Below are 23396 nucleotides of genomic sequence, written 5' to 3'. Positions count from 1 at the left end.
AGTAAGAAGAGAAATATCACATGTGCTCTGCAGGCCCATTAGCTACCAAAGCCAAAATTTGAAGAAAAGCAACCAAAAAATAAATAAAAAAGTGCCATTAAGCCTTTGTTGCCCTCAGCTTAGCTCACTGTGCCAAAATGTGTCGACATTAGCATCAGTATCCCTGCTCCATTTGCATCTCAAAGTAATGCCTTGCTCTAAGGCTGGTTAATAGTTGATGAAGACTGATCTAACTGGCAAACGCAAGCCTTCTTCCTCATGAAAAATAAAACGTTTAAGATACCAGGAAAGCAAACAGTCTGGTTTCCAGGATCGTGGCGAATAGATGTAGAATATTATTATCTCATTACCTGCGATAAGATTACAGTGATTATACAAAATGGGTAACAGGAAGGCATTAAATCTAGTGTGAAAATATTTTTTGGTTTTGTTTTTTTTTTTCCTGAAATGCAAATGATTATTTCGATAACAGTTTAAAAAACTTACAAAAATATTCTAAACGACACACCAGTGTGAATGCTGGCTGTACATGATGTTCACACAGATTAAATCACAGACTGCACATCATTTGGTCATCATTTTAAAGTTATGTGAAACCTTTGCAAACCTAAGGTCCAGGGGCCAGGATCGGCCCAACAGACACCCCAATGCGCCCCATGTGACATCTTTGGAAAATAGATGGGATGCATGAATTTTGGACTTTCAACAGTGTTAAATAAACTTCACAGTTAGTCCTCCACCACAGCCATTCAAATGAGAGCAGAGTAAAGTAATAGTTAAAAACATTAAGTGAAAGAAAAGTTCCTATTTTTTCACTATTTGTTATAGAAATGTTTTTTAATGTTTTTTATAATGTATCCACAGTAAAATACATAAATAAATGAATTAAAAAATTGGATTGGAAATAATGAAATACATCTCTGCAACTTTTCCCCTAATTTTACAGATTTATTTCTTTCCATTTAATGAGTTGTGCTGACTGATGTCTTTCAATAACTACAGCAGAATTTCTCTACCATCTTTTTCTTAAATATTGAGATTCTCACTTAAGATCAAAGTGGGTTGTGTGTGGCCCACGATGTAAAACGAGTCTGGCATCGCTGCTTTAGAGTAAAGACTGACACGCACGGAGAGAGTTGTGAAAAAACGAGAGAAAATTTTGAGTTGTTCAGATGCAAACTTGTCGTGGAAATCAACATCGAGCGATGATGATCTGATGCTCATGTTTCTAAGCAAGAAAAGGAAGAATCGGGGATTCTGGTTTCATTCAATTCTAACAAGAAAGCTGCAGCAGGGAGAATTTCATGGTTTGAGCCTTAGGTTGAAGCTGTATCACGACTGCTTTCGTACGTATTTCAGGATGTCAGTGGGGCAGTTTGAGCTCCTGTAGGAGAGATGTAAAATTCGAGCTTGTTCCAAAAAAAACAAATGCCACAAATTTGTCCATCTTCAGATGATTCCTGATTAATACAGCTAATCAGAGGCCAGTGTCATTAGAGTCCTGCATGCAGCAATTAAAATAAAACTTTATCAAGTCTGTAGCTCTGCATTATTTTTTGACTCATTTGTAGGATTTTGCACTCAGTTGGGAGGTTTTTATAACTGGAGTGGGTCAATTTGTGGATCTTATTTATGTCATTCATTCTCTTCCAATCAAATAATAATATTAACTAAGCAGCAGCATGATTTACTGCTCAGGATCTTTTTGCCAACAGGGTGAGCTGCTGTTTAACCTACCATACCCCTGCAATGTACTGAAAATAACATCGACTTTATTATGATAGCCAACGTCTGCTGCTGAGGCAGAAAACACGTGGATCGGGCCTCGAGCTGGAACATCGACATGAACAAAGAAAGAACAAGAAGAAGAACACACGTGATTGTTGTCGTGGATTCAGAAGCTGCTTCTAAAGCCGCTGAAAAGGGGAAGCAGAGTTAGATATTAACCTGCCGCGACATTTACATCATGAACTAAGCACACATACCAAAGACCGCATTATCTGTTGTCTCCGTGTTTGCATGTGGCAGCTGTGAGCACATGCAGGGATTCATTCATTTTTGTGTATGTGCGGTATTTGTGTGTGTGCTTAAAAGTAAAACGGAAATTAACACAAACACACACACAAAAAAAACTTCCTTTTCTTCATGCTTTGATTCTTCTAGTCTGCCTGACTGCTTTGGCTTTCAAACTTTCATGTTCACTGTGCCTTAATGCACTTCTCTAATTGTATTTCTATTAATCTACTCAATGCAGCGTAATGCTAAACACTCTGATCTTACAGTAACCCAGAGTTACTAATCCTTATAATCAGAATTCATGTTTATTTAGCTGCTGTAATGACCCAGTTTTCTCCAAGAAGACACATTTTCCTACAGCAAAACACAGCTGCCAACAAATATTGTAAACACGTATGATATCATTGAATGTTTAAAAAAAAATGATATTTGATTTTGTGGGGAAAAAAACAAAAAGCACAAGCCACAAGCTGGCTGTGTCCCAGCGGCACAAAGCTGGATTTTCACAAGAAAAGTTGTTAGGCTCCAGGTTATCCGCTTGTAATACCACATGTACTGTGTGGCAAAGTCAGCACAGGCTGGTGCATCTCGTGCAGCTTCATACTTAAGATACGCTGCTGTTTGTGCAAACCGAGCAAAAGATGGGGAACAAAAGACAGAGAAGGAGAACGAAATGAACGATTTAGCCTAGTGTGATTAGGAAACATAACTGAAAACTATCAATTAAATTCAATTTTATTTATATGGTGCCAATTCACAGTTGCCTCAAGGATCTTTAGATTGTAAGGTGACGACCATACAAGAAAGAAAACCCCACCCATCAGTGGGGAAGAAGAACTCCCTTTTAACAGGAAGAACTTTTCGGCAGAACCGGGCCCAGGGAGGGGCGGCCACATTCCATGGCAGGTTGGTGCATCTGATCAATCGCATTGCTGTGATGCCATATTTTTTACGATGTGGTTAAAACCCACCCTTGTTTATTCTGAAAATAATAATTAAAAAGTGTCCGGGGTTAAGGAGTAATTGTGTTTCCAGGTAGCAAAACTGTGGCATCACAACAATGTGACTGGTCACTTGGACTGTTGATCCTGGATTTACATCAAGGGGCGATCGTGGCTCAAGAGTTGGGAGTTCGCCTTGTAATCGGAAGGTTTCCGGTTCGAGCCCAGGCTTGGACAGTCTCGGTCGTTGTGTCCTTGGGCAAGACACTTCACCTACCGCCTACTGGTGTTGGCCAGAAGGGCCGATGGCGCAATATGGCAGCCTCCCTTCTGTCAGTCTGCCCCAGGGCAGCTGTGGCTACAACTGTAGCTTGCCTCCGCCAGTGTGTGAATGTGTGTGGGTGAATGGGTGGATGACTGGGTGTGTAAAGGGAGGACTAGTAAAAGCGCTATACAAATACAGGCCATTTACCATTTACATCAAATATGATGGCTGAGAAACAAAACCAACACAGGAATGTCCGATCATCCCGGCGGACTGGAGGGTGCCGAGGAAGAGAATAGAGAAAGTAGCATAAAGGGAGACGGGACAAAACTACAAGAAAGTTTTATGAAAAGCAGTATTGTGGGGGCATGGGGCGTGGAGAAGTGGTCAGCGCATCATGCCTGAGTATAGCAGCATAACTAAGAGATGATTCAGGGTCACCTCATCCAGCAGTGATTATAAGTTTAAGAAAAAAAGTAAAGTTTTAAGCCTAATTTGAAATCAGAGATCGTGTTTGTGTTCTGAACCCAAACTGGTGCTGGAAACTGAAGGGTGTGCTACATGAATGATTGAATGATTAAGAAAGAAAGTGCTCTACTAGGATAATCGGGTACCAAAAGGTACCATGTGATGGAGTCTGATTATACAAGTCTTTGTATGTAGAGGGAAGGATTTTATATTCAATTCTTGATTTAACATGGAGCCAAAGAAGAGAAGCTAATATTGTAGAATCAGCTACCAGCTGAAAGCAAACAGTGTTAGGGCTTAACATTTACCAAGTTTCTTTGCTTTGTTACTCTTCTTTAGTAGTTTTTAGTAGTTTGTGTGCTTAGTGGGAAGTTATGAAGTTGTACATTGTGCAACCTGAGCCTGCAGGAGTTCAATTTGGGCCTTGAATAATTCAGTAACAGTGTGCGGTGTCTGAATTGGCCGTACCCGTCCAGGTCTTTAAATGTATATTTGAGACTTTTTGCCAATTTTGACAACCCTAAAGCTGAATAATGCAACACCATCGAACAAAAGTCCTGAAATAATCAGTGATTGCAGCATGTCCAGGATCAACATTTGGTCTCCAAGAGCATATTGTGAACACAAACAAAAATACACAGATAAATCTAAATAGGATGTGCAGCATTGAGACAGAAAACGCTGAATAATCCCATCATGATTCGGCAGCCTCACCCAGCAGAACCAATCAGCCGTCTGTTTGTTTTGTTTAGCGTTGAAGGTTATGAGAAGCTTCTGCCAGTACGCGTGTGTATGCGCACGCACGTCCGAGTTTGATTTAAAGTGAATGTGCAGCAGAAATAAAGCCTGAAACCCCAGCGGGGATTTATAGACACAATTACTATGCTTTATCTGAAAGGAGCCGATCAGATATTGAGTAAAGTGGCAGAGATGAGAGAGATGCTCGGGGTCAGCAGTTGTCACCATGGCAAAATGGGGGATGTATAAAAGCAGAGAGGAGAGTGTCAGGAAAAAAGGAAGCGAAAGAGAAGGAATAATGAGAATGGAAAAAAAAAAAGAAAGAAAAGAGGCCACACAGCAACACTACAACATATTCACAGCATCTGCAAGTTTCAGAAAACCTCATTTTAAGGCTTTTTCTGTATTTTTTTTTAATAGAGTGATTTTTCAATTTAAAAAAGAAATGAAAGGAAAGGCTGGTGTTTGCTGGAACATATAAGATAAAGGTTCTGAGACTATAAATGGGTGGTAATGGAAAAGAAAAAACACAGACCTACCTGTGAAATAAAAAGAAAATGCTACGGCACCTCTTTAGCTGATTAATTCTTTACTTAAAAACACTAGCTGCCAGTCTCATTCCTCAGGAGAGCTTTCCATATGAACTGAATGTAGTAATAAAACAACAAAAATAACTAAGTAATAATATCTCTTTAAAACAAACTAAAGAGTCGCTCCCATGCTTTCCTGTCAAGCTTATAAAACACTGGGCAGAATCTCTGATATTTAGCTTCAGCCCTACAGGGGGAATGAAATTCACACACTACCCAGCTAACAACTCCCATGAAGTGAAAACACATCATTTATGACACATCGGGGTGAGTCACTTCATAGAGGTCAACACTCAGACGAAAAACAAGTCAAAACACATCATTTCCAACGCTTCATCCTTTACAACCGTGTTTACAGCCATTGGAAAGTCTTCTGACGCTACGCAAGCGGAGTGGAACAGCCCTACATTTACACAGGTTAAGTGAGATTTTCCTCAGTGTATACAGGCTATTATTATCAATAATGCAGTGCTTACCCATCTGTCTGAACTCTTGGTTGACTATCTGTAGCCAGGCAACATCCAGGTCATCCAGGTCATAGCAGCTGTAGAGCTGGGTGGGAGGAGGCCGAGTATCACCTTCCCTCTCCTGCTCGTTGTTGGACAGACCACCTGTCGACTCCGGCAGCGACCTGCAACCAAAACGAAGATGCATGCAGAGAGTTTTATTTGTGTGGCCTGGAAGCAACAATAACTCTAGTATTCATGAATATCCTCTGAAGCAAATGTCACATGTTGGGTCGATGTCACTGCCCGTATGGAAAAGATATATATAAATCTTATAAAGTTTGTATCTGTCTTGTGTGAAACTTGTATGAAAAGCATACAAGAGTGAAAACAGATATAAGATCCCTTGAAAGATTATATAATGAAACTTGTATGTTTTGGATACTGAAAAAATATATGAAAGTAATGAGAAAGTGGCCACTTTCATGAGTAAATCATATAAGTTTTTACTATTTCTTTTTCATATGGGTGGTTGTCACACAGAATCAGATAACTGCCAAAATTCAAGTTTGGTTTGTTATCCATGCACTATCCTCTACTCTCTTTTAGTGTTACACTGTATCCGGTGACTTGTGAAATTCACAGATCTGTGAATTTTTTTTAAAACTCCATGTGCTCTGTGAGGAAAGTGGACTCCTTTTACCAACATGAATTACGAGGAAGTCCTTACAGACAGGTCCTGACCTCATTGTCCACAAATACTGAATCACAGTATGACAGATTAAAAAAAAAAAAAAAAACCCAAAAGACCCAATGACAAATCAAGCAGTTGTGGCCAGCAGTGACACAACGCTCCTTCAGGCACTGTCTAGTCTCTGGAGCCTGGGGACCAAATGTCTGTCTGTCAACAACAGCAGGAAATGGGGTCAGGAACTCTGCTCAACCCACTGGGAACCAATAAAGACTAATAAACACACGCAGGCCCACATAAAGCATTGGGACGCTGCAAGAACTAACAAACACACGAAAAGGCACAAAATAAATCGCATACGCCCCATCACGAAGGCAGCGACCACACCCGAATAATAGGCGAAAAAAAAACAAGACAGCATTTACAGTAGATCACACACACGAACACCACGATTTCTCCAAAACATCTCTGTGTTTAGCATAGTAACAAACACACACCCTTTTATTCACTCGCTTGCCACTGAAGTCGAGACCTTTGCGTGAAAAGGTGAAGTGCGTCACGATCACAGCAACAAACAACAAACAACCTTTAGCTCTCAGTATTGCTCCCGGCCTTCAACGGCTCATTATCGCACCGCTTACTTATTACCAGCCTCCTCCATTACTACTGTCACATCAAACAGCGCTGAGATCATCTTCCTCATCTTCGTCATTATCATTATCCTCCTCATTATCACCGCCACCACTGGTGCCGTCATGATCACAAAACAGCTGCCACAATTTAAATCCGCTGTCTTCACCAGAATCACGTTTCACGGGAGTTGCCAGCTCAGTTAAACGTGAAAATAACACAAACCAACGATGTAAAAGCAAAAAAGCTTTTAAGATAAATGTTATGAACAGACCAGAATAAGTTTTTAATCTGGTGTATACAGTCATCTCATCCAATGAGCTCTCTGCAATAAAAGGCTCGACTCAACTGGTTGCTTTCTGGTTGTATTATTATACAGAAGCGAGGTTGCTGAGCAACTATGTCATTTTCCAGTTAAGTCGGCATCCTGCAGCAACTATGTCACTATTTGTGGAGGAATTTCTGGATTAGTGTTCAAAACTGTGATGTTCTGACTCTGAACGTAAGCAGTTTATGTGCATTTCTGTTACATTTCTATAGCTGTGTATGTAGAAAGTAACAGATTAGCAATTTTTGACACTTAATCTGAGTTATCACTGTCTTATTGCCGTTTTATCACAGTCTTGATCATCTTTTATCACCAAAGCTCCTTAGAAGACTCCAACTGACTGCAGGATGGGGAGCGCCGTCCTGGTCCCCATCTTCAAGGCAACTATTTCAAAAGCAACAAGACTGCAATAATTTTGTTTTCCCTAGTCTCAATATATACTGTCTACACAACATTTACCCCAACTTTCTTGTAACACAGGTCTAATCTGTTTTTGAGTCATCCAAGTCAAAGTAGCCCAGAACACAGCACAGTCATTGTTAACTTGTGTGTACTCTGAGTCTACAGTATTTCAAAACCAGGATTTTAGCAGTACAGAGAAGCAGCATTGTTGCTGGTTAACATGTTGTCTTTAATTTCTGTTTGCCATGTTTAGATCAGAACAGCAGAACGAGATCCATCGTTATTTGGAATTTGACTTTAATAAAACACAGTGTACGAGAACTAAACAAAGGAGAAGCAAACGCAAGAAAAATGTGACACAACACTGCATGTATGCTAATTGGTGCATGCCAATTATAAGCAGTGTTGACCAAGTTACTTGAAAAAAGTAATTAGTTACTAATTACTGCTTAATTCTTCAAGAAAGTAATCCCGTTACTTTACTGATGAATTATTTTCAAAAGTAATTCTTTACTTTATTTATTATCTTTTCAGACCAGTTCTACTTTTTCTGCATAATCCATCATATAAAATGTAATCAAATAAAAAAGTCTCATTTTAAAACTTGTTTTATTTATATCTTTTAACTTTATGCGTGTTGCTTCCCACGCAGAGTTTTGTCACTTTTTACAGAATCAAACTCAAAGTGATGTCAGTACTTACAAGCTTTAAACGCTACATGGTTGCACGCTGTCCCACACTCCATATTATCCATTGTTGATCTACACGGACGTCGCACGCTCGTACGTCATTGTCGTCATTGTCATGAGACACTCTCACAAACAAAATCACGGTTTAGTAACGCAGTAACGCTGCATGCTTACTGGAAAGTGACTGTAATCTAATTACTTTTTTGCAATGGTAATCCCTTACTTTACTCGTTACTTGAAAAAAGTAACGAAATAAGTAACGCGTTCCCGACCATCTCTAATCATAAGTTACATACTTTCCACTGAAAGTCAGTAACATTCTTGCAACTATGGTTTACTGATCTCCCTCCATCATCCAAGTATCAGGTAGAAAGAAAAGCTGAATTCGAATATATTTATATACGAAGACAAAACAGCAGGAAATCAGACCCTGTTTTGGCCTGCTTTCAGGCTGATATCTGACACTGGACAAACAGGCCTGGCCAGTTAAGTGGCAAAGGGGAGAAAAGAGATGCACAAGCACACACAGAGGGAGAATAGGTTCCATAATGGGGACTCTGGGCTGGCTGTTTCCGTTATGTAACTTTAAAAGCAACAAGTGTCTTATTACAATGGAGGTTGGTGTTGTTTCATTATTAAAGGATAAGGCTGGTGTCATTCTATAGACACTTGGCTTTAACAGCAAATGCTGTAAGAAAACGCCCAGAACCAAAATTGTGTTAGTTCACTGCTCCTTACTCCTCCCCGTTTCCCACTGGATCCTACTGAAAACATAAATCCTTTAAAATGATTCCTACATATAGCACATGGGTAATTTTTATTTTAAGCAGGAAAAAATCCTTTCTTTAATGGGAAGTATTTCTCTGCAGATAGCACAGCCGATTCTGGTTAATAGGATGAACAGTACTAAGAAAAATCTTCAGTATAATCCAGCAAAAACTGAATACCCAGTCCATAATGTAATAACCCATCAGCAGTGTAATATGCTGGGATGTTATCAGCCCAGTGCTATTGGATTTTATGATAGTCTTCATGTTGTTTATTTTAATATGGACTTTATTACATTTTGTTTTATGACTGGAATGGTGTTTGTTTGGCTTCTAGCGAAACCCGAAAATGATAAAAGAACAAAAACAGAGATGAAAATTCAAAATTTTCACACCAGTTATATCCGTAAAATAGCTGAAAGGTTAGATGTCAATCGCCCGGCCGGTACCAACATCAATCCGTGAAAATAGATTGATTTTTTTGCATTAATCAGTCCAGAAAGAGCTAGAACAAACATACAAGAGACATACTGATTCATCTTGTAAAGTAGTTAGCATGTTAGGAACCATTTCCCAATTCATTTTACTCTCTTAGCGATATACTCTGGCTTAGATGTAAGTTAAATGAGATGGGAAAAACAACACGAAGGGAAAAGATTACCTCACAATAACATCCAGTCATTCCACGTGATGCTTATCAGGAGTAAATGTGTTCCTCCTTTGATAAGTATCGTGTATCCTACAATCACATGGACATCATTCATGCACACTCACTCAGTTACACAACATAGGTAAACAAAAGTAGGTGCACAACTTCTCCCTTTGTCCAGGTTTTATCAAATCAAGGTAGGTGGAGATAAAAATGCAGAGTCATCCGTCAATACTGAAAACAATTATAGTTTCCAGGAAAGCTGTAAATAGATTTTCTGCCCTTTTATGGTATTAAGTGCAAACTGGAGAAATAATTTTTTTAAATATTAGATTTATTTCAAAGTCACAAAGGCTGGCTCATCAAATTTCAACAACAGTACTACCTTTTTATAGCTTTGTTAACATGAAGTAAGGCGAGCATTTCTCATGTGTAAAAAGTGTGTCGCTGATTAGGTTGATTTCTGCACTAAAATACACCCACCATTTCCGTTTGCCTTAATAGCGTAGATTCAACATGAGTTTGGAGATTTTGGTCCGTGTTGACATGACAGCATCACAGTCTCTGCAGATTTTTGAGCTGCGCGTCCATGAGGTGAATCTCCCATTCCACCACATCCAAAGGTACTCAACTGTATTGGGATCTGATGACTGTGCAGATCATTTGACTACAGCGAAGTCAATGTCATGGTTCAAGAAACCAGAATGCTTGAGACTACCTGAGCTTTGCGACATATCCTGTTGAAATCAGCCATAGTACACTGATCATAATGGGATGCTCAATACCAGGCTGTTGTGTCCTCAACCACTGATAAAAGGCAGGATGGAGCCATGCTTTTTCTACTGTTCAGATTTTGGTGAGCCCTGGGTGAATTGGTGACTTAGTTTACTGTTTTTAGCTAACAGGAGTGGTACCTGGTGTGGTCTTCTGCTGCTATAGTCTATCTCCTTCAAGGTTCATTGTGCTGTTCTTTATACAGCAGAGATGCTCTCCTTCATACCGTTATTGTAGTGAGTGGTTATTTGAGTTACTGTTGCTGTCCTATCAGCTTGAAGCAGTCTGGCCTTTCTCCTCTGACCTCTGCCCTTAACAGGACATTTTCACAGAGAGATCCGCTGCTCACTCGATATTTTCTCTTTTAATGACCATTCTCTGTAAACCCAAGAGATGGTTGTGTGGGAGAATCCCAGTAGATCAGCAATTTCTGAAATACTGAAACCAGACAATTTGGCACAAAACACCATGCAAGTCAGTTAAATCGCCTTTCTTCCTTATTCTTATGTTCAGATCGAACTTCAGCAGGTCACCTTGCCCACGTCTACATGCCTAAATGCATTGAATTGCTGTCGTGTGACTGAATGATTTAATATTTGTTCTTAAAATCAGCTGCAGGTGCATCTAAAGTGATTGGAGATTTTCCACTTTTGACGCTGTTTTTCTTTGGATGTATATTTTTGTGACAATATCGAGATCATGACAAAGTAAAGAAGCATACACATCTGACCTGAGAACTATTAGGAAAATTTTAGAAAGATAAAAGAAGACAATCAGTAAATACATTTTAAGCCAAAGCCAATAAAATCTTTATTCTATAAGATGCAGTTGTTTTAATTTCTTAACCCTTTTTCTTCTGTTTTTCTTTGGAAACACTTGTGTTTGCGTTTGAGAAGCTCTACTGAGAAAAGCAACGGAGGGAGAGAATTTAAACCTTTCCTCCTCGGAGTCATAACAACACAACACATGACTTGGCTTTGATCTTAATCGTGTGTGCAATGAAATATTCAGAAGGAACTCCACGCGTTGGGGGCTCTGAATCCTAAAACAATGCAAATCAAACACCCTCCACCTCCCCTTAAATCCCTCTCTTCAGCTTGAAGCCCCTGAGCGGGACTGCCGTTACTCTGCTACACGGGATGTGCCTCTGGGGAGCCGAGGAGTGGGAACTGTAAAAGTATATTTTGTGGCGTAACACCGCTGAATAGGATGTTATGCGAGCTTGGACAGCGAGGACGGGAGTTTTATATGATTGGTTGTGCAAAAGTGAAAAGAAAAAGTGAACTGGGTCAAATTACTGACGCGAACGATTCTTACGCTTTTGCCTCAGTGAAATATACCAAGATTTTGGCAGCCTTACTGGAAAAAATCATGTTATGTCTATGCTAGATCTCATTTCACTTTCTCATGCTAAATGTTTGGCAGGTCACTTGAATTGTGTCTAAAGGGAGAATAATGCGTCTTCCTGGTGGCCTTTTAATCTTTATCATACACATAGAAATAGCAGGAAGCTTAGGGGAATCCCCTTGTACCAAAGCCAGTATTTTATATTAAAAGCTTACCTGTAAAGAAAGGTGTTCCTAATCAGTAAGCGAGTGAAACTGTCATGCAACAGGTGCAGAAAGAGCTGTACAGTTTCGCTGATACACTGGGTTGTAAAAAGTCAGCCTAGCCTTCTTCTATCTCCCAACTCCCATGTTTCTCACCGCTGTGTAAATCTCACTTTCCTCCTTTACACGAAATGCCAATAATAATCTCTTCTCAAGGAGGGATGAAGTGGATGGTGTTTACAGAAAATATTTCCAGTGTGAGCAAAGTGACAGTGGCTGGGCTTAATTCTCTGTCTGACTCTCTGCCCCACACAGGACATGTCTAGTTTAAACAGACCTCAACTCCTGATAGATCACTCAGGAAGAGCAGGAAGCCATTCTAAATGAGGATGGAAACATAGAAGACTAAACAGGGAAAAAGGGAAGGGGGGAGGGCATGGATCCGTATGCTAAAAATGAGCTGAAAGAAAGAAAGAAAGTCTGCTGTTATATAATAAGATTTAACTAAGCTTCGCCTTAACGTTCTCCATCTGCCACTTTAGTTTTACGCCACACTACCTGTCAGAGAGAAATTCATGTATTTTAGCAAACTCTGAAAAGAAAATTCTGCTAATTAGCTCCAGATGATTAAATTTGCCAGCGACACCTGTCACTTCTGCTGGCAGGAGTGACCAAAACCTTCACCTCTTCAAAACAAGACACCCTGCTTAAAAATGAGAGCCATGATTAAAATTCCAGCCCTCATAGGTGCATTTTTTGCGACGAGAAGGAATTCAACGCTGTTTGACACTATTTATGCTTACTGAGCTTCAAGGAAAATGAGCTCTGGCACTAAATCACACTGCAGAAAAACAATTAAATACACTGATGGCAAAATGAAATGGGTCTTAATCTGTGATGTGTCAGCAAGTCGATAAATCAAAGCCTATGCTGGCTTTACAGGAACTTATTGGAACTTCGTGGGATCGTTTGAGAGCCAGGTAATTTGCAGAGAGTGAAATGATGGAGGCAAACAGTCACGAACTGGAAGGTGTGAGAGGAAATGGACATTCAACAGGCTGATTGTTATTAACTAGACATGTTTTACTATTTTCATCCCATGGAGTCAAACACTGATGTTGAAGAGACATCTTTATGCTGTCATTTGAGGGGTTTTTTGGCTGTTCTAAATCTTGCAACAAAATAAATTGCAGGTAAAAAACTTGGGCGTGTGGTTCGACATGGTGCTCTCCTTCGAGTCTCGTGTAAAAGAGATAACAAAGACCGCCTTTTACCATTTGAGGAACAAGTTGTGTTCTTGTTCGTGCATTTGTTTCTTCACGTATTGATTATTGTAATGCTCTTCTTTCTGGGCTACCAAAGAAAAGTTTTAGAGGTTTACAGATGGTGCGAAATGTAGCTGCTCGCATTTTAACAAGAACTGGGAAATTTGAGCACATTACCCCTTTACTGAAATCTCTTCATTGGCTACCTTGTCAGGTTCGAGCAGATTTTAAGGTTGTGCTCACCTACAAGGCTTTAAATGGATTGGCACCTACATACTCTGACCTTTTACACCTTTATGTTCCATCCTGTGCTCTCCGATCTCAGGACTCTGGCCTTCTAAAGCTTCTTAGAGCCAGAAAAAAGACAATTGGAGAGCCTGCTTTTACTTTTCGTGCCCAGTTTTTGTGGAACAACCTCCCTCAAGATATTAGGCAGGCATGCTCTGTGGAGGTTTTTAAAACTAAGTTGAAGACACTTTTGTTCACCCTATCTTACATGTCTTAATTCTATGCCTTCTAGTTTTTAAATTCTTACTGTTTTTAACTTGTATTGCTATGTATCGCTTTTATTTATTTATCTTTTTAGTTTGAAATAGCTGTACAGCACTTTGTTTGAAAGCGCTTTTTAAATAAAGTTATTATTATTATTATCATTAATCCACATTTTCATGTGGTGGTGGCACAAAAGCTCAAATATGTCATGTAGGAGGCACTGGTTTGGGAGCTGTGTGTTTTGAACTGGTTTCACTGCTTTTTCACTTTTGCTTTAAACTTGCTGGTTAGGTTTAGGCACTCAAAATACTTGCTTATATAGGAAAAGACTGTGTGTGTTTTTTAAAAAAAAAAACATAACACCCTATACAATAACAAAGCATCTTTAAAAAAAAAAAAAGATGTTTACAGATAAACCAATAAGTTTCAAATCCAACAAATCCATTCATCAAACCTTAGCAACCGAGTGAGACCTTCTAGACTGAGAGTTTTAGAAACGAAAGCCACACTCTGTTATTGTCGGAACAATTCGTTAATCAACTTTGAGAGTGGGGGGCATGAAAAGAAAAGAGAGTGACAATATTATATTAATCAATACTCAAGAAAGTGATCAGGGCAGGGTAAAACCATAATGGTGCTAATCAGGAGTGGCAAGAAAAAAGGGAAGAAATGTTCACTATAGCTGGAAAAAGAGGCAGTAATAAAAGACAGATCAAAGCAAAGGAAAATGAGAAGGAATCGACTGAGTTCAGTTCACTTAAAGTTCTAGTTTGAATGTGTTACATGAAAGTATATCACAGCAGAGAATATCCAGACGGTATAGATACAGTATCGCATCAAAGACGATGACGTTTTAAAGTTTGGGAACAAAAAAAAAAATCCCCAAACACCTGCAGCCATTCTGTATATGTACAAAAACTTGATAAGGGTCTGAATACAAGATTAAACCACTTATCCAGACATAGCATTCTTGTCAGATGCAAACAATCACTTCCCAGTGTGTACACACTGGGTCTGTGTGCGTTTGAAATAATCTCTCATTCTTGAAATACCTCACTGTCACAGTACGGCTGAGAAAACTGGCTATTCCCTTTTCTTCCCTGTAATCCCTCTCTTTCTTCCCTTATTTTCACACCAGACTCTGTGTGGCTGTGTGTGTGTGTGTGTGTGTGTGTGTGTGTGTGTGTGTGTGTGTGTGTGTGTGTGTGTGTGTGTGTGTGTGAGAGAGAGAGAGACAGAGTGGAAGAGAAACAGAGAGAGATGGTGTGTTGTGCCAACACCCCCTTGTCCTTGGCCAACCCCTACAAATCCCCAACTCTAAAACACAGTCTCATATCTGCATGCAAACTGGAGCAGGACAATCAGGTCAGCATCCAACTTCCACAGGGTTACCGACTCAAGGATCCAGGGGCAAACCCCATCATGTGGTGCTGGAGGATGGGTGTGTGTGCGTGCAAGAAAGGGTTAACTCACCGACAAAAATGCCTGTGCATCTTTGCAAAATTTTCAACACAGCTGTTGCAATATTTATATCTGTGGTAGCGTCTGCAATAATCGACCTTCTGACCACTCGGGGGCAGCAGAAATAAGTGTCATGCAGTCCGTTAATACACAAACAGTGTCACACCGAGCAGTCGTCGTTTTAAAGCGTTTTAGATGCTAAATTGGCCAATATGTCCGCAATGTTTGATAACATCCTTTATCTGAAAAAAGCAACCTTATGTAGTCGGAACAGCGACATCGAAGCAGTGAGTAAGCCAAAATACTAATGTCAGTACTACTAAGGACGGTAATTAGGTTTGATTATTTTAATAGTGATGAAGATATTTCAAAAAAATATATAAGCAAATATTTTTATGCAACTCAAATAGTTGCATAAAAATATTTAAGGACGGTGGCATCATGCAAACTATTTGCAAGCGACCATTAAACAACAGCAGACAAAGAACACAACGATAACAATCAGGCATCAGACTGTACACAGTATAAAAGAAAGACGCAACTTACAGGTCTGAAAAGTCAAGTCAAGGTAAACCTGCTCTGCTTTTAATGACCACCAGGGGTCATTACCTGTGGTTGTAAAAAGCCTTTATGTTCTACAGAAGTCTATGTTAAAATGATCGACGGTCTGACCTTTCTAAAGACTGTCCTGCTGAGTTTATTGTGTCAGTTAGGGCTCTGCGATATGACCAAAATCTCTTGTCCCCGATATAAGACAACGACAACGATATATATCACAAAAATGTTACATTTTCTGTAAATTCTGTGAATCTCTGGCAACTCGACTAGTGTGAAGTGTGTACCTAGAGTCAAGTGTTGAGTTAAAACGGCTGCAATTTTCTTTGTGAGTATTGATTACACGGCGTGCTGCGGGGAAAAGCCTGTTGTGAGGTTTATTTTGTAGCACCTGACGGCTCTTTTTAGCTTCTCGTACGTAAACACTTTGCATACCATTTCACATGATTCGGTTTATTTTGAAAAATCTCAACAGGGTCTTCAGCTTTATTGTGAAAGGTTTATATGGAAAATAAACAAGCGGACGGCGGAGCCACGCGATGGTTTTACAGTCATTGTTCCTAACGACAGTCGCTTGTGTAGTGCAGTTATATTAAATGTAAGAGAAAGAGAGAACTTTAAGAAATTCTACAGTGGCCAACAAAACGATGAAAAGATATTGCCGTAAACAGTTTATTTTGCGACACCATGAAACAAACGATAGCGTAAAATGAAACGATAGACGTTTTCATATCGTCATTCGATATATATCGTTATATCGAACAACCCTGGTGTCAGTTACTCAATATGGGATTGTTGTTTAAACTGAGGTTTCTTCCTGTTAAAGGGGAGTTTTTCTTTCCCACTGTCGCCAGTGTTTGCTCAGAGGGGGTAATTTGATTGTTGGATTTCTCTCTGTATGCGTTACTGTAAGGTCTACCTTAAATAAATACCAATAAATAAATCAGTGATATAAACACACACACCTTTCTGATTTCTGACAGTGTTGTTTTGGAAAAGTGAGTCATATTAAACAGAAAAACACACACCGAGTGATCCCATCTTTGTTATGTTTATGTGAAATAAATAATGTAACCTCATCTCCCACACACACACACACACAAATATATATGTATATACACAGAAACTGTGATCCTTGGGAACAGTGAGTCACCTTCATGTCATATTCATGTCAATGAAATCAATCATCGCCTCAAATACACAAACATCATTTGCACATTGACCTTTAAGAGATGACTCACTCCTGTGAGGGTTTCATAGCAATCAGCTAGTGAACCGCACACACATACACACACTCATTAATACACAAGCACAAATCATGTAACGCGATCTTCACCCTTTTAAAAAAATACCCTTATTTTAAGAGCCTGACTGTCTCAGTGCTCTTGCATAGGCTTCAAACGCCTTTCCTCTTTTAAACGCAGATGCTTCATAAAACTGTTATCAAATCACATCAGATGACTCCATTAAATGAAACATTAATCACCCCTGTGGTATATAAAAATCAAGTAGCAGCGAATCGCAGGAGAAGACAGAATAGGCCATAAATATTAATAGCCAAAATACATAAATGTACTGAAACCAACTTTTCTTCCCCCCCAAAAAAAAGTTTGCTTGAGGGATTAAAAGAGAGGAAAAACAGTATGAAGAACTATTCCAACATTTTTCAATAGAAACACCAAGAAGATGATGTTACAGAGCTGCCCACACTGTGTGACTGACAGCTGGTCTCTGAGAGGTGCAGTGTAGAAACGCCACCATAATGAGCGCTGAGCACCAAAGATGGAGAGAACATTTTTAAAAATGAGGAGACTGAAAATTACCATTTTAAGTAGGAGCTCATGAATGCAAAATGTGGCTTCATTATAGTCTCTTTTCACCCCTCTCTCTCTCTTTATGTCATAGCTACTCGCTCTCCACCTGCTACATGGTCTAATATATCTGTTTGTCACAACCAAAACATTATACCTGCTTTTAATGAAAAGTTTATCTGTTAGGGCTGCAAAAAATTACATATAAGACAGTATAAAAAAGAGATTCCTAGAATCAATGCGAGGAAGAGTTAATGTTTGGATCATACAGAAATAAGCCAATAAAATGTTTTGTAGGTAGGAAGTTATCTTTATACTATTCAATATAAAGAACTCTGGATAAGCTAAAGGAAAGACACAAGAAGATCTAACTGATTAAGTTGTGAACGGCGACTATGATCATCATTGAGAGTACATCCACACAGGTGGGGTTTTAAAATGTATATCTCCATCTCGATTGACGTGAAAATGCCCAAAAAAATTAAGTGCTGCCAAGAGGATGACAAAGCAACAGCAGCTTATTAACTCTAACCATCTAGAAGTGTTGGCCAATTAGAAGCCTACAAACGCTTATAGGGTCGTTATAGCGAGGTGGCGTCACATTTTCAGCTCGACTTAGCTCACTTACAACCCCGGTTGAGTAGCTATTAAAAAAGTACTTGGTCCCAGGTACTAACACTAAATGGAAAATTCTAAAAACCAAGAAGAGAATGGAAAACAGACAAAAATGTGCATTACCCCAACTGGTTGCAAGTGATTGCTAGATGTTGCTGGCTGACGCTGGGTGGAATGGGTCAGTGATCATGATTGCTCTGGTTGCTAAGTCGACTGATTGCTGCAGTCGACCACAGTTTGCACGACAATGACAAACACCGACTTGTCTGCGATAACTCATTTTACTCTCAGAGCTCTAGTAAAACTTCATTACAAACCGGAAACAGAGAACATTTGCCTTCGGCATAAAAGTTGCCAACAAATTCTAAAATGCACTGCCATGCAAATTATAGGAGAGGCAACCTGCTAGCAATCAAAGCAAAGAAGTTTTTTATTGCAGCTACCAGTTTATTACCAATTTTATGCTGGTGACTGGCAGAAACCTCTAGAAACCACTCGCCGAATACAGGAGTGAAAGTGAAGTGAAATCCGCAAAGTAGCCAACTTGATTTATTTTATTTTTTTTTTATTTTTATAGATGTTTTAAGGCTGTAAAGCCCCTCACTACATACTTCAGACACTTTTCTCAGACAGGCATGAACATTTTCACACTTTTCTCTCTTGTTTAAACACTCTCAAAGTTCAAACCTTGTAGAAAAATAAGTGCAGTATTACAGAATGAAACCAAAGGCACCCGCAGGTGACGACGTTTCATCGACATTGTTGTGTTTGTTGGGGAGAAAACTTACAAACATGCCGTACAGCACTTTAGACTCACACTGCTAGCGATCGAAGATTTATGTAAATTTGACAAGCTGACCGCATTCTGCACCGTACAGGAGACACGGCACGAGATTGATTGACAATGGTCTACAGCCATTGTCAATCAGCACATTGTGTTCAGGATGCAGAACACAATGTGCTGTTAAAAAAAAAAGAAAAAAGAAAAAAAAAGAGTATGCAAAATTGCACCCCAAAAAAAATCTGGGAATAAGTGAGGCCGCGAAAGGTGAACCGCGATATAGTGAGGGAGCACTGTACACACTTTTCACTAGAGCTCTGACCAATGTCTAGGCCGATTTCACAACAGCATCCAGTAACCTCAGCTGCCACTCACAACTGGTTGGGGAACACTAATTTTTTTTTGCGACCAGCGGTTGCTAGATGGTTGCTAAGCAATCGCTAGGCCTGAAACTCAGGTCAAATTTGTCAGTAACAAAGTACTATGATATTGTGTTAAACCTGACTTTAAAAAAAGCAATTAAGATGATAAAACCCTAAGAAAAATGTTTACTGGCGTAATAAATCGAGTGAGAACGGAGTGAATTGCTCACAGACTTCCTTCCATTCGCCCTGCTGGCCATTACAAAGAACACAAGCTGTATCCCATCTTTATATACAGTCTATGACTGCTAGAAACTCTCGAGGGAAATCTAAACTAATTGCTGCAAGAAGCTCCACTCAAAGTAATGTACTTAAAATGTACCTAAAAATAGCAAATATCAGTGGTTTTAAGAGTAAAGAGGTAAACTGTAATTTATACTATGGGCTCAGTTTTTAGATATTCTTGAAAAACTATTTTTTTAAAAAAAAAAGGATTTAAAATGCAAGAATATGAGTGCATAATTTTGCCCTTTTGGTTTATCCCTTAACCCACGAGAACAAGGGGATTGAATTTCAGGCACTGTGTACACAGGAAACCAATGTCAGAGTGCATTTATAGTGAGCTGCCACTTTGTTCAGTGGTTCAGATGCCAGTGCGGTCTGCCCGTTGTCATGGATATTACTCAGACTTCTTAACAGTGATTCTCTAAAGCACTGCAGGCGTCTGCACGGAAACACACGCATACACACACACACACAAACAAACAATGCATAACTTACACACAGATAATGCAGAGTACATAAACATAGACTCAAAAGCACATGCACACAGTCAAAACTTCCTCAGAGTACATACAAAAATCACACACTAACCACACACTAATAAATACACACAAGCGCAAACACACACACAGACACACCACTCTCAGTATGCCATCCTGTTTGCCTTCCCTCTCCCCTCTCCAAACTCCCACAGATCCAACATAAACAGTAATATAAAAAAAAAAGAAACATCAAAATTAAAGACCCTCTGCCTTTTTTCTTTCTGCCCCGGTCCTCAGATATGTGCAAATAACATTTAACAAGCGTACAATAACAAGAAGAAAAGAAATGTATGCAGCGAGGGGGATATGAGAAAGAAAAATGCAAAGAGAGAGAGGGATGGGTTGTGTATTTGCGCCCGGAGCAGGGTCTGGGCAAACAAGGCGGGGGAATGTTTTCATTCATATTTTCCACCCAGTTAGTCGAGAGGCACAGACGAGAAAGAGAGAGAGAGACAGTTAGAGGGGCGAGACACTGAAAAAAAGTGGGAAAGAAAGCGCGAGTGAGAGCAGATAGGAGACGCTCAGGATGTTTCTCGTGTTTTGTGGCACTTTTTTTCTACCTGGGGGCCCAAAATATCATGTGGGACTAGATGCTATTAAATAAACAAGGATAACATCCAAAGCAAAAGACAATCAGCCGTTCTGTGTGGGGCAAAATAAAAGAAAATGAGGTTTAGCCCAAACTCCGCCAGGTAATTATAGCACACAGTCTCCCATTACTACCAAAATGCCAGAGATTTGATTGGCTCTCAATAATTCATTAAGGAAATAACACAAATGCAGGTATCATATGCGCACCAAAAGTGAGTCTGACACTTAAAATATCAAATTCTGATTGGAGGTAACACAGAAATAAATTCTGATTTTATTAAAAGTTTACCAGTCCACTTTTGATCGTTAGTGCACGCTGGAATTTCTTCCACTAACAAACCATGTTTGGCAGGATACACAAAAGCATGTGAAAAGCTTGCGCTGTGTACCATATTACACAGCTTAATTTCACCTGTCAAGCTGTACGCACAATTTAAATAACTACAGCTGACAGCCTGCAGATAATGTTGTTTATTATTTTTCAGCCAAAGTGAAGGTCGGTGCTGACCATTAGATCATGCAATCTGATAATTACTCTTACAGCTTCTGGATGAATGAGTTTGAATTTTATTAAACCCAGAGACGAGGACAAAAAAAAAGCAGAATAAGCATCTGTTAGGAGTTGCGAACCAAAGCACAATATGTTTGCAGACATCTGCAGAGCCGGGTATTTGAAACCTACATTATTTACATCAGCCGGAAGTCTTTGCTTGAACACTGCTACAACTGTCGGCCAAATGAATAGCTTTGAAAGAGAATGACAGCTGCTGGCAACTTTTGTTTTTAGGTGTACCTGTTCAACCTCTTGTTAATGCAAATATCTAATCAACCAAATACATGGCAGCAGTGATTTTAGTGAGTCATGCATGCCCTACTTGCAGGATTTGTTAGCACAACCATAACTAAGGTTTAGAGAAGATGCCTTAGTGAAGCCAAAGTTCAGGGGATAATGCTCAGACTGCTTCAAGCTGATACGAAGCCAACAGTAACTTATTACAACCAAGGTATGCACCAAGGAGCACATCTGTATACCTTGAAGAAGCAGAAGACATCACAAGGGCCCAATTCCGTAAGCTAGAAACAGGAATTAAGGTAGTTCTGAAGTCAATGCTAGCACGGTGTGGCTAATAAAACGACCTGTGTTTGCAGATCATCACTTTCTATGGTGCGATTTCTAGTTAAACTCTCATAGAAAGCAGCAAAACAAAAAAACTCCACAAACTGACTTTGTATGGAAGGTATGAAAATGCAATTGGTGTACTGCCCCTTTAAGAGGGTAGCAATCACTTTCAGGAAAAATCAGTAAAACATTACTTCACCATTACATACAAATTATTTCTCACTTTACATGCCCCCACGCCTTACAAAAACAAAGCTCTGATCTTTGTTTTGTGAAGAATGATGTTAACAACTTTGATGTTAACAAGTTTTCCACAGTTCATCCTCAAAGCAGGGGAGGAGTGTCACCCAGCTGAGCCACAATGTTCCCTATGTTCCTTTTAAGAGGAAACACTAATACATCTTTATATAAATGATTACACAACGCTCGGCCAGTTCACAAGAGAGGCACCGTGTGTGCGTGCATGTGTGTGTGTGTGAGTCCATGCTGGGAAAGTGGGGGGAGTAGCTGGTTAAAGCGCACACACATTGAGGAAAAACACATGAAAAGGCTGAAAAACAAACACAGACAACCATGCACCGAAACAGACAGACAGAGAGAAAATACAGATGCAAGTAAACACAAACTGCTAGCAAGAGTCTGTATACACACATTCATACACACTGACACAATGAATGGGACAGCCACACTGGTGGGAAACGCCTTCATTGTGCAGCTCTGTCAACATTAACTCCTCCCTCATTCATCTCTCGGCTGAACACACACACACACACACACACACACACACGCATACATGGGCTCATTTGAAATTATAATCTAAAAATATTATTGTTCAGGCTAATATTGCTACAATAGTGAGTTTTATCTGTGTAACTGCAGAGTGTTGGCTGGACTTACTTTGCAAACAGGCAAAAAAAAACATGGAGCTGCATAAAAAATAAACACTAATCTGCATATGATTCTGTCATGTCCAAGGCTTTTTGAGTCGAAAACGCTGCACAATTAAGAATTTATTATTCATTTTTAGTAACATTATTATAAATAGTAAATGATACCTCCCAATCTGGAAAACGTGTTGACTGTTGCTAGACAGTCTACCTTTTTTTGGTCTGTTTTTTATATTTTTTAAGCAAGCACACTTTCAGTTGCATCCTACTGATGTGACTGAAGGCAGTGTTGTTTATTTAATTCAGTGCCAATTTGAACACAACCTTGGTAAGACTCCACAGCAACCAACAAGCCACTTTAGTACCTTTTCACTGATGCCAATGTGAGTTGTTTTATGGTAATTGGACATGAATGAAAGAGTAAATCTGTATTTCTTAACCACAGGAATGAACTGGAGTAGCATGGCAGTGTGGGGGTTAAAATTGGCTGTAGGTGTGAATGTGTCTTTCTGTGTTAGCCGTGTGACAGACGGCTACCTGTCCAGGGTGTACCCTGCCTGTCGCTCTGTGACAGCTTGGGATATCTCCAGCCAAACCATGACCCTCCCTTTGGACAAGCGAAAAAGGATCGATGGAGAAATGAACTGGACCAGGATGTAGCGTCATAGTGTGAACGTCTGATTCAAGG

The 23396-nt window shown here is 39.6% G+C and overlaps 1 protein-coding gene across 2 annotated transcripts in view; it reads right to left on the bottom strand.

The window, feature by feature from the left end:
* Positions 1–23396, bottom strand: part of jade2 (jade family PHD finger 2) — a 224543-nt gene that overhangs the window by 103166 nt on the left and 97981 nt on the right. For both annotated transcript variants that reach the window (XM_084940743.1, XM_084940742.1), the window contains exon 5: positions 5495–5649. In XM_084940743.1, the coding sequence (XP_084796869.1) occupies positions 5495–5649 (155 nt within the window). The remainder of the gene's footprint in view (positions 1–5494; positions 5650–23396) is intronic.

This window comes from Perissodus microlepis, chromosome 10 (assembly GCF_051167445.1).
Source record: "Perissodus microlepis isolate ML-2025 ecotype Zambia chromosome 10, ASM5116744v1, whole genome shotgun sequence".
NCBI classification, from domain to species: domain Eukaryota; kingdom Metazoa; phylum Chordata; class Actinopteri; order Cichliformes; family Cichlidae; genus Perissodus; species Perissodus microlepis.
The sequence above is the reverse complement of the archived record's forward strand: the minus strand, read 5'-3'. Positions and strand labels throughout refer to the sequence as shown.